Source organism: Eumetopias jubatus, unplaced genomic scaffold (genome assembly GCF_037043125.1).
Source record: "Eumetopias jubatus isolate StellerSeaLion01/CBP00866 unplaced genomic scaffold, mEumJub1_p1.0 scaffold_14, whole genome shotgun sequence".
NCBI lineage: Eukaryota > Metazoa > Chordata > Mammalia > Carnivora > Otariidae > Eumetopias > Eumetopias jubatus.
Genome location: NW_028274820.1, coordinates 103,058,970 through 103,069,587, shown reverse-complemented (window position 1 = coordinate 103,069,587; position 10,618 = coordinate 103,058,970). Strand labels below are relative to the sequence as shown.

At 57.7% G+C, this 10,618-nt stretch overlaps 1 protein-coding gene and 1 long non-coding RNA gene across 3 annotated transcripts; one reads left to right on the top strand and one right to left on the bottom strand.

The window, feature by feature from the left end:
* Positions 1 to 1,113: 1,113 nt before the first annotated feature.
* LOC114198013 (uncharacterized) lies at positions 1,114 to 9,880 on the bottom strand. The gene is made up of 3 exons (XR_003607003.2): positions 9,478 to 9,880; positions 7,182 to 7,340; positions 1,114 to 1,262 (listed from the first exon to the last, which is right to left on the bottom strand). It is a non-coding gene; the product is annotated as an uncharacterized LOC114198013 (long non-coding RNA).
* Positions 2,982 to 9,570, top strand: CRYGN (crystallin gamma N). Of its 2 annotated transcripts, none has more exons than XM_088018336.1 (4): positions 2,982 to 3,002; positions 4,677 to 4,924; positions 6,649 to 6,804; positions 9,435 to 9,570. In XM_088018336.1, exons 1-4 carry the CDS (start codon positions 2,982 to 2,984, stop codon positions 9,568 to 9,570), a joined length of 561 nt encoding a protein of 186 aa, XP_087874462.1. The 2 variants fall into 2 exon arrangements, with proteins under 2 accessions (XP_087874462.1, XP_027945062.1); XM_028089261.2 differs by having other exon boundaries at positions 4,677 to 4,925; positions 6,659 to 6,804.
* Positions 9,881 to 10,618: the final 738 nt, after the last annotated feature.

Here is a 10,618-nt window from a genome sequence, read left to right as displayed (position 1 = left end):
ATTTCAAGGTTCCTTTTAACAGTGCACTATTAAAGATGACTCACTCAAAGACCAGGCTCTGCAGTGGTGAGGTTTGCCAGCCTGGAGTTTGCATGTGTAGATAGCTATTTGGGGCAGGGATTCTTCTTGGGCACAAATACCTCGTATGAGCCATGGCAGGCCTGACCTCCTTATAATGAAAATCCTGGGTGAGAACTGAGACATGGTGCTGGGATAGGGGAATGGAGGTTAAAGTTGAAGAAATCTGATCCACCTGTTTATTTTTACCAATTCTTTTAGTGAGGCTGTGGCTTGTTGTTTTTCATGTATACTCTGCAGAAAACGCCTGAAATTGCTGCTTGTGTTTTGAATCTCCCCCACATCACCTAGGTGCATTGTCTGTGGGCTCTGGCCCTGGTGCTGTAATGGCAAATACAAATTAAACTATGGACTTCAGTTGATAATGATGTGTCAGTGTTTATTCATAGTTGTAACAAATATAACACCCTGGTAGGGGATGCTGATGATGGGGAGGCTGGGGAGGGCAGGAGGTATATGGCAACTTTCTGCACTTGGAGCTCAATCTTGCTATGAACCTAAAATTGCTCTAGAAAATAAAGTTTATATTAAAAAAATAAGAGACTTAATTTTCCCGGTTGAAAATAAGGGAAGAGACTTCCCATCCCTCCTTTTTCTTTCTTTCTTTCTTTTTTTTTTTTTAAGATTTTATTTATTTGACAGAGAGAGACACAGCGAGAGAGGGAACACAAGCAGGGGGAGCGGGAGAGGGAGAAGCAGGCTTCCCGCTGAGCAGAGAGCCCAACGCGGGCCTCGATTCCAGGACCCCGGGACCATGACCTGAGCCGAAGGCAGACGTCCAACGACTGAGCCACCCAGGCACTCCGCCATCCCTCCTTTTTCTTCTAGAATTTCTTTCTTGATTCTTCTTCTTTTTTTAAGATTTTATTTATTTATTTGACAGAGAGAGAGACCACAAGCAGGGGGAGCAAGAGAGGTAAAAGCAGATTCCCCGCTGAGCAGGGAGCCTGATGTGGGGCTCCATGAGGGGCTCAATGCGTGGGTGGATCCCAGGACTCCAGGATCATGACCTGAGCCACCCAGGTGCCCCTTTTTTTTGTCCTTATTACATGTATGCACATCTTTTAATGGCTAAACAAGCTGCTTGCCAGGCTGAAAACTCAGGAACGTTTCCTCCAGGAGTTGGGAGCCACCTCTTTGAAAAAGGAATCATCAAGGAAGATATCTCTCCACCTCCTGGTTTCCTGCAAGGAGAGGACTGGCTTAGCTCCAGCTGTCACCTTACTTTGAATTGCAAAACCCATCTCGAAGCACAAAGATACAAGAAAATCAGCAATTTCTCTTAAGAACACATATGTTGCATCTGCCTGTCTAGATAAAAAGGCTGAGATTTCCTCGTCTTTTGAAATCTCTTTAGCGGATGGCCTGTGATGGACATCACATTCAGACTTAATGCTTATTTATTCAATAATACAACAGTTTTCTTCCTTTTCTACCTTTACGGACAGGCTTTTGGGGAGATTTTGTTTTTAATTACATTTCCCCAACAGGGCCCGTGTCGGGAGGCAAACGTTGGACTGGGTGGTTTGGCCAGTGTGGATGCCTGTGGGGGCAACAGCTGGGCCAGGGCCGCTGAGAGGCCTATCCTTGGACAGCCTCTCAGAACAGGGGCGAGGTCACCATGTACCCCAAGAACTGCGTGACCTCCTCTTCTGAGCCTGAAGCATCTCATCTGTGAAATGTGCTCAAAATTCTTCCCTGAAAGTGGAGAAACAATTCAGACTGTTCCCCACAGCATCCGCTGGGACCCACTGCCCTGCCCTCCGTGAAGCCCCCTGGGGTCACCCCCTGTGCAGATGAGCTCTGTCTCCTTTGATCTCAGAGCTGGCCCCCAGCCCCAGCTAAAGACCAGAGTCATTGTTTTATGTATACACATCTCATCCCCCCAGCCTAATCCGGGGCTGCACATCTTGTGGGCTTCAGTTTGACTCTGTTCACTTCACAATCTGTGAGCCTTTGTTGAGTGCCAAGTACTTCTGTGCCCTGAGAAAGTCTCATGCTGCCATGGGGCTGCCTGTTTCCCTAAACTCATCCTTGTCCAGGGTGGTTTGGGTACAGAGCACTGTGGACCACCAGCAAGTACTGCCGGGGCAGGGCAGGTAACACGGAAAGGGATGGAGGATGAGCACTGGGGTGGGGGTGGGGGGACAGCACTCGGGGAGCAAGAACACAGGAGGGGAAAAGGAAGGGGAGGACAACCTGGCACAGAGATGCCGGGGCGGGTGGGCCACCAGCGACTGGGTGCCGTTGGCGTGGAAAGTGTAAGGTGGGGCTGGGGGCTAAGACCAGAGCAGGAGGCGCTGGGGGGTGGGGGGGGCGGTCAAGGGCTGTCTTCTTTGCTCCCAGGAGCTGGGTTCCATCCTTGGTCCAGAGAAAAACCTCCGTCACAGCTTGAGCGCGGGTGACCAGGTGAGAAAGGGAGGGGGCGGGAGGTCCGGGAAGGCTCGGTGCCCAAGGAGGGAAGGGGGAGGGGCGGCACTGCTGGAGAACCCCAAGGCAGAGGGGAAGCGGTGGGGCCCGGCGTGTGCGTGTGCGCGCGCACGTGTGTGCGTGTGTGTGCCCCTGACTCAGCAGGGACGGCGGGCGGCCGGGGCTCAGAGACAGAGGAGGCGGTGGGGCTGGCTGGGGGTTCGCGGGGCCGCCGTGACCCCGCAGGCCCCCGACGGAGCCCGGGCAGGGGGCGGGGCGCGCACGGCGGGGCTGGCGGCGCCGGGGGTGTGGGGATGGCGGTGGGGGGGAGTGGAGTTCGGTCCCACGGACGGGGCGGGGCGGCCCCTTGCGGGCTTAGGGCGCCGGACCAGCACTAACGCGCCGGCCAGCAAATCTTTTGTCCCGGGCGGCGCTGAGCCAGCAGGGCTGCGGCCGGCTATATAGGGGCCGGCCGCGGGCGGGGCGGGCACACCATGGCGCAGCGCTCGGGAAAGGTGAGTGGGGCCCCTCCCGGCCCGGCCCGACGGTAACGGACGCCGCCCGCGCGCGGCCCGACACCCGCCGCCTTCCGCTGCTCCTCGTCCTCGGGAGGCAGGGGCCAAGCTGTTACTTGAGGCGCCCAAAGCATCCCAGAAACCTGAGCAAAACTGACAAAATTTGCTACCCAAACTGGGCGGCCTGGCCCCAGCAGAGGGCCTCTCTGGTGTGGGAGGCGGGACGGTCCCCGTCTCCCACGGCCCCCAGCACTGGCCCTGGGGGCGGTTTGAGAGATCTTGGAATCTGGTGGGCGACCGGAACCCCCTGAATCTCTCTGCGCCATCGACCAGACCTGTCTGGTGCGGGAAGGTGGCAAATTCGCATCTCCCCCACCCATTTTCTGCTCCCTCCCCTAGCTAATGAGGTGCAGCCTTTGGTCTCCAGGGGCTACGGTCAAGGTTAGAGGATGAGAACATTACTCAGTCTGCACAGGTTTGGTTAGGCTTCAATAACAAACAATCCCAAGAGCCCATCATGCCCCTGCACACCTTCCCCCCCCCCCCCCCCCCCCCCGGGCCCCAGAGGGACCTGGAGAGCTGAGAAGTCACACCCTGGCTCTCATAGCTTCTGCCCAGGGGGCCCAGAAGGGTAGTCATCGGTGACAGGGCAAGTGATTACAGCAGTTACCAGCCCTCCAGGCACCGTTATTTGTACTTTGCCAGGGCCTTTCTAGGAGCACAATTCTAGAAACCCAAAGAGTTATTGCATGGTTGGAATTTCACGCTCCGTGGCAGAAAATGAACTTTGGGGCCGATAGTGTTGTGTAGTTTAGGGACGAGGAGAACCTGTCAGTGTTACATTGCCATAGGATGCTGTGAACTGACCACTGGTTTGGCAGTGTTCCAGCTCTGACACATGCCTGTCACCCAAAGGGGTGGCCCAGTAAACAAAGGGATGAGTTACATTGAAAAAGCCCCCTTTTTAGCCATTAATCCCCACACCAGGCCCTGACTTGGCTCTGTTGCATTTAGCCTCTCCCGCTAAGGGGCCCAGTCCCAGGAACCTGACTTTCTGGTAATTCAATGTTTGGTTATGATGGTGGGGTTGTGGGTGAAATGCTTTCTTCTAAAAACACTGCCTTGGATGTTATGATTTAACAATGAACAAAAACTGAGTTTTAAAAATGCAGTGGGACGGTGCCCCGGTGGCTCAGTCGGTTAAGCGACCACCTTCGGCTCAGGTCATGATCCCAGGGTTCTGGGATCGAGCCCCGCATCAGGCTCCCTGCTCAGCTGGGAGCCTGCTTCTCCCTCTGCCCCTCTCCCTGCCCATGCTTTCCCTCTCTCTCTCTCTCAAATAAATAAAATCTTTTTAAAAAATGCAATGGGAGTTTGAAAAGAGCCTGTTTTCAAATGGGCCCAGGGACTAGGGGGACTCCCTGTCCCCAAATATCTTCTGAAATTTGTCTGCTCAACTGTGAGCCCCCCGGGGTGGGGAGGGCCAGGCCCTGGGTCTGACCTCAGCCCACCATCCATGCGTTCTTTCACCCAGCTAATGGTGTTGAGCACCTACTGTGCACAGCGGGCCTGGGAATCAGGGTTCAATCGAGGGTGTTGGACGCCAGGTGTCTGCTCCCAAAACTGAAAGAAGAGAAGCCCCTGACCCCGAGCCCTCTAACCTGACCTTTCTAGATCATCCTCTATGAGGGCAAGCACTTCACCGGGAGGAAGCTGGAGGTCTACGGGGACTGTGACAACTTCCAGGACCGAGGCTTTATGAATCGGGTGAACTCCATCCGTGTGGAGAGTGGCGCCTGGGTCTGCTTCGATCACCCCGACTTCCGGGGTCAGCAATTTATCCTGGAGCATGGAGACTACCCCGACTTCCTCCGCTGGAATGGTCACAATGACCACATGGGCTCCTGCCGCCCCATAGGAATGGTAAGTGGGCCTCTGGCTGGGGGCTTCCTGCCAGAGGGACCGAGGGTCGGTGCTGCTCAGACATGGGACGAATAATCTGGGAGCCGTCCCAACTTTAAGATCTGACGAGGCCATGGGATGTTTAAGAGGGAGAGATGACCCCATGCAGACCCGCCACTCCCCTGTGTGTGGGATGGCATGGGACCGAACCCGAGAGCCCCTGCAAGTTTTTATACCTACATTTAATGGCATGCATCAAGCAACCACCTCCAATGTCCGATCCCAACATCTTGCTGCATTTTCCACTTAAAATGCTGTTGGAAATAATAGAAGTTTGGATTTGCAACCAGATGGGGGAGAATTTAGCTAAAGCCAGGCTGATTTGGGCCCAGGGTATCCACCCATGCAGGTCATCTTCGAGTGCTTTTCAAGAGACTTTGATGCTCTGACCGTGGAATGACTGAAGGAGGAGGCCTAAGTCACTAGCCAGTCCTCGGGAATTTGGGGGCAGGTCTTCTGGAGCCACACAAGCGGCCCGATGTGTGTAGGGAGAGCATATGAGGGGTGTCGCTACCCAGGGTGAAGGACGGTTCATGTCTAGTTGCCCTTACAGGGAGGGGCTGCTTTGAGGACCGGGCGTTCCTATTCCTTTGGATTCTCCCAAGTTAACACGTGCCAGCTGAGCTGCTGGGAGGTCCACATGGTCAGGTGGGAAATGGCTGATTCCTGAACCAGATTCTCACCGGAGTCTCAGCCGTGTGTCTGTGGAAGGATCTTTCCCTGGACATGGGGGCCAGGCGGTGCTAGTGAACATCTGAGGAACCCCAGGGAGGGAGCCTCGTGTGTGTAGGGGGGGGGTGGAGGGGCTCTCTCTTTTCTACACGGGTTACAAAACCAGCTGGGCTTTGGCATCTCAAATTGTAAGAATGCTTTCTTAGTATTTCCACCAGGCCGTAGACATTTGGAAAAAGGAATTAACATGGCTGGCTCTGGATCTTGCATAATGCTATTTATATGAAAACTCTCCTAGGTATTTTTTGAATGCTATTCTCCTAAGAGCTATCCTTAGGGCCAACTGTGATGCAGACCCAGCCCCTGCCCGCACCAGAGCCAGCTGGGAGCTGGCCCTCCTCTGTCTTTGGAAATGCAAGGAATCTTAGAAGGGGCTATATACTGTCATCCCAGTGAGCCAGCAGGGATTTCAGCAAATGAGATCTCTGTTATTTGTTTTAGATTTTTGGCTTCCTGTTTTAATAAAAGGTTCTATTACAGTTTGTAAAATATTATCATTTAAAGGCTTGCCCCCGGCCTGCGGCCCCAGGGTGGGGATGACGGGCAGAGGAATGCGTTGGGGTGGCTGGGGCAGGGGTCCCCCAGTCCAGGCGCTAGAAGGGAGCCCAGTGGCCCAGACCCTGGTCAGAGCATGGCCAAAGTCTCCCAGGTGGTCTGGCCCTCTCTAACCCTTGGATTCTTGAGTTGAAGAAAGAGGAGAGTGGACTGGTTCAGGGGCTTGGAAGCTTTTTTAAAGCGATAGAGCCCTTTCGTCCAACCAGATCTCAAGGTGCCGGAAAACGCAGTGTGCCGTGCTGATGCTTGTGCTGGGGTGGCGGGCCCTCACTGGCCCCCCAGCGCAGGAGCTCTTGGGTGCCCAGAGCCCAGGGCGACTCTGAGTTCCTGGCCACACGGGCTTCTGTGTAGGGGAGGGAAACTCAGTGCCGTTTGCCATCTTTCCTCCGCTCCCATGGGGCCCGCAGCACGGGGAGAACTTCCGCCTGGAAATCTTTGAGGGCTGCAACTTCACCGGCCAGTGCCTGGAGTTCCGGGAAGACTGCCCCTTCCTGCAGAGTCAGGGCTGGTCCAAGAACTGTGTCAACGCCATCAAGGTGTACGGGGACGGAGCGTGAGTACAGGCCACAAGGCCGCGGACCACAGCCCAGCTGGGCCCTGCACAAGCCCAGTGTGGGGAGGCTGCAGGGTGGGTCAGACCCCAGCGGGGGGTGGGGGGGTGCAGCCTGGCCCCTGCCCTGGAGGCCCATTCCCTTCCTCAGCTGCCTCCTCTACCCCAGTGGAGCAAAGGAGGTGGCTTCCTCCATGGCTCAAGAAGGCCTCGGAAGGACACATGGGGCCACAGTAGGAGCAGAGGTAGGGAGGTACTTGGCAAACTAATGGTTCTCTATGATTGGACTGATCTCATGGACTGTCCTCTGGTCTACTCGAGCCAGGGGAGCCCTGCTCGGAGAAGGGTAGCCCTGCCCACCCTGCACACCCCTTACTTACCCAGCAAAATGGACCCTTGAATTGGACCTCTCCTGCCAAGCAGGCAGACCCCCGGCACGAAGGCCTCCCAGGGGGATTGACGTCATGGTGGCTCACTTCTGGTGGACAGGCTGTGGCCAGGGGTGTTTTGCCCAGGCATAGTGGGGCTTGTTTGCTCTCCTGCAAGAGAGTCGTCAGAACCCCGGGCTAGCCTGGCTTCTGTTGGCCCCTGCACACTTGGTTCCTTCCATCAGCCATAGGCAGCCTGTATACCTGTCGGGCTCAGCCACCATATCTTCATGGTGGCCATCTCCCATCTCCCATCCACCAAGCCAGTGGATAGCGTTACCTCCTTTTACAGAGGAGTTAGCTGAGGCTCAGAAAGTGACCTTGCCCCGCTTGTGAGTGGCGCAGCTGGGATGGCAGCCAGGCGTTTGGCTTCAAGTCAGTGTCCCTGGTCTAGAGCAGAGAGCCTCCCGAGACCTCAGCCCCATCCCGTCTGCAGAAGAGCCCCACTCGGGCTCTGGGAACATGGCTCCTGTCACAGCAGCTAAGGGATCCAGCTGCTGTCTGTGTGTCTGAGGTTTGGGATCAGGGAACACCTCAAGAGGTTCAAGACAGTGGTCACGGGAGAGACTGAATGAAGATAGTGGCTGAGCCAGAGGAAGAACTGGACCCCCCCACCTTCCCTCGGGGCCCCCTGACCCAGCGTCCCAGGGCAACTCTGCTCCATTCCTGCTATCTCTGTCACTCTGGTTCAATCAGGATTCATCTTGTCACGTCTGCCTTTCTCTGCCTCTCGGAAACCCCGTTTGCCCTAAGTTGATGGTATCCGGGGATCTGAGGGATCAAATTCCACAACAACAATCTGCTTGGAAAACTGCTGGTCAAATTGTGTCTCAGGAGGCCGAAGTCACGCCTTTGCATGGAAGGTGTCCTGAGACTCTCGCTGCCACCCCTACACCCACCCTGGGGGACCCCCGGGGTCTCTTGAGAGAAACAGTGGGAAGGTAGGAGCTAAGAGTTTCGACCACAGGGGCACAGGGTCTCCTGTAGGCCTCGATTTACCCAAGAGGAGATGGAGACTCAGCGGCTGCGTGTGGCCAACCCCCCCATTCGGACCCAGGGCTCTGGTCTCCTCCCCACAGAGCACTCACCTTTGGCCTCCTGTGACTTTAACTAGTTAAGAAAAAGAAAGAAAAAAGTAAGGAGAAGCTGCCCAGAGGCGATGGCCTGGATCACGTGGTCTGGTTGTGACCTCCTTCAGGGCCTTTCCTGGGGCCTGATGGGGGCCTCCAGGCAGGGCTTCCTACCGCCTCCCGCATACCAGGAGTTTCTTTGCGCGGGTTCCCGAGTCAGCCCAGGATTGACCCGTCCCCACAGACCCATGTCTCGGAGGGCATTTGGAGGGAAATGTGCCACATCATTCTCCTCACTTCCTGCCCCCCAAGGGCACAGTGCCTGCGCTCCTGTGGTTGGGCCAGGCCCCCTCCTCCCTTCCTCCTCCCAGAGTCACAGCCTCCGGAGGGGAGGTTTACTGAGGAGGCCCAGCCATGGGTGTGGGGAGGCTGGGGGCGGGGGAGGGGGCAGTTTGGGCGCAGTGGAGGTCAGGGCGCAGGGAGGCTCGGGTTGTGGGAGGGCCGGGATAAACCAGGTCGGCCCTGAGCAACCCAGCAGCTCACGCGCTGGGCCTCTCTCAGCACTCCTGACCCCTGACCCTTGTGCAGACCGCACCGGGCTCCAGATGCGGAGTCAGGCTGGAGAAGGGGGCCCGCGGTGACAGGAGAGGGGGGTGCGGGGGAAGCTGCCCTAAGCAGGCGACTCAGTGGGCTGTGTGGCCTTGGGCTGGATGGGCTCATGATTTCAGAGTCTATGTCTCAGCGGGGAGAAAGTGCCTTCGACAGCAGAGCACTCGGGGTGGGAGGGCCGGAACTGTTAGGGCCGCAGTGGGGGTTCGCTGCAAAGACAGAGTCAGAACACCCCATGGCCTGGGCCCGGAGGGACCCCAGCAGCCAGATCTGGGCGTGTAGCCCCGCTTTGCTTCCCATGGTGAAAAAGCTGTTTTCTCTCCATTGTGAGGGGAAAGGGAGCATCAGACGTGAGGAGAGAGGCCGGCCTGAGGAAAGGCTGGTGGGCCAAGTCAGGGGCAGCCGTGGGCCGCGCTCCCCCCACACCTCCACCCCCCAGTTCAGGCTCCAGAGCCCCGCTGGGCCAGGAGAGCAGGGGAGGGGCTGTTGGCAGGTCTTCTCTCACCGGGCCTCCCTCTGACCCCAGGTGGGTCCTGTACGAGGAGCCCAACTACCGCGGCCGCATGTACCTGGTGGAGCGGGGTGACTTCCGCAACTGCTCCGACTGGGAGGCCCACAACGCGCGCATCCAGTCGCTCCGCAGAGTGGTCAACTACTTCTAGCCCGCCGGGACCCGGGCATGCCCGGGGGTCGGGGGCAGCCCCTTCCGCCCCCCCAGCCTAGGGCTCAGACCCTAGGGAATAAAAATCAGAGAAATGGAGAGCTGAGCTGGCCTGAGTGATTTCCCTGCCCCTCCCTGACACGGGGCAGCTGGTGGGGCACCCCCGGCCCCGGGCAGGAGGCTGCCAGAACTTGGGGCAGGGAGCTGGGGGGCCGGGGAAGGACGGCGGGGGGCGCTGTGAGCCACCCACGGGGGAACGCGAGAGCTGGAAGGGACCTAAAGGTCACAGAGTCGAACCCTTTCCCTTTACTCGTGGAAAGCCCATGCCCTGAATGGGGAAGGGCAGCTTCTGGTCCCAGAGCAAGCTTCCGGTGGGGCCAGGATAGGGCCCAGGCGCTTCCTCTGGCCCGGAGCCCCGGACCAGTTAGGCAGTTAGGGCGAAGGGGAAAGAAGTGCTGGGGGTGGGGGGAGGCCCCGGGGCGGGGGGGGGGGGGGGTCTGCCGCTGAGGCCGCCTCCACCGCTCCCTCCTGGCTGTGCCTCTCCCTGACTCAGCAACTTGGGGCTGCCAGGCCATGTGGTCTGCTCCGCAGCCAAGAGCCTGACCCAGGGTTCATGAGTCTGGCTCTCCGGCTGATCTTGGCCTTGGGGTTTACCAGGAAGGCCCCCCCTGAAAGGATGGGCTGGACCCGAGGGACACATTACCCCTTATATCCTGTGCTGGGGGCTTGGAAGATGCTCGAACACCTGGACTCGGAGGGAATGGAGGGGGAGACTTGGAAGGAGCCTTCGGGGGGCTGAAGGGAGTGTAGGGCGTCACTCCAGCCCCCAGCCTACTCATGAGGTGGGGAAGACCCAGGGGCTTGGCTCCCTTCTCCCCCCTGGGTGAATCCATGGAACTTCTTTGTGGCCTGGGCCCTTTCCAGGACACCGGGTCCACCCTGTTGGGGGTGGGCTCAATGGAGGGGGCACTGCCCCAGGGGTGGGGGGGGCAGGGAGGAGCCTGTCCTGGAAGGTAGTGGGATTTCTGGGGATAAGAGGGTCCTCGCTC

Bases quoted from the DNA above. Each gene is read 5' to 3' on its own strand.
- CRYGN (XM_088018336.1), top strand. From the start codon at position 2,982: ATGGCGCAGCGCTCGGGAAAG. The intron at 3,003-4,676 runs GTGAGTGGGGCC...TGACCTTTCTAG, and splicing joins TGGCGCAGCGCTCGGGAAAG to ATCATCCTCTATGAGGGCAA. The intron at 4,925-6,648 runs GGTAAGTGGGCC...TCCGCTCCCATG, and splicing joins TCCTGCCGCCCCATAGGAAT to GGGCCCGCAGCACGGGGAGA.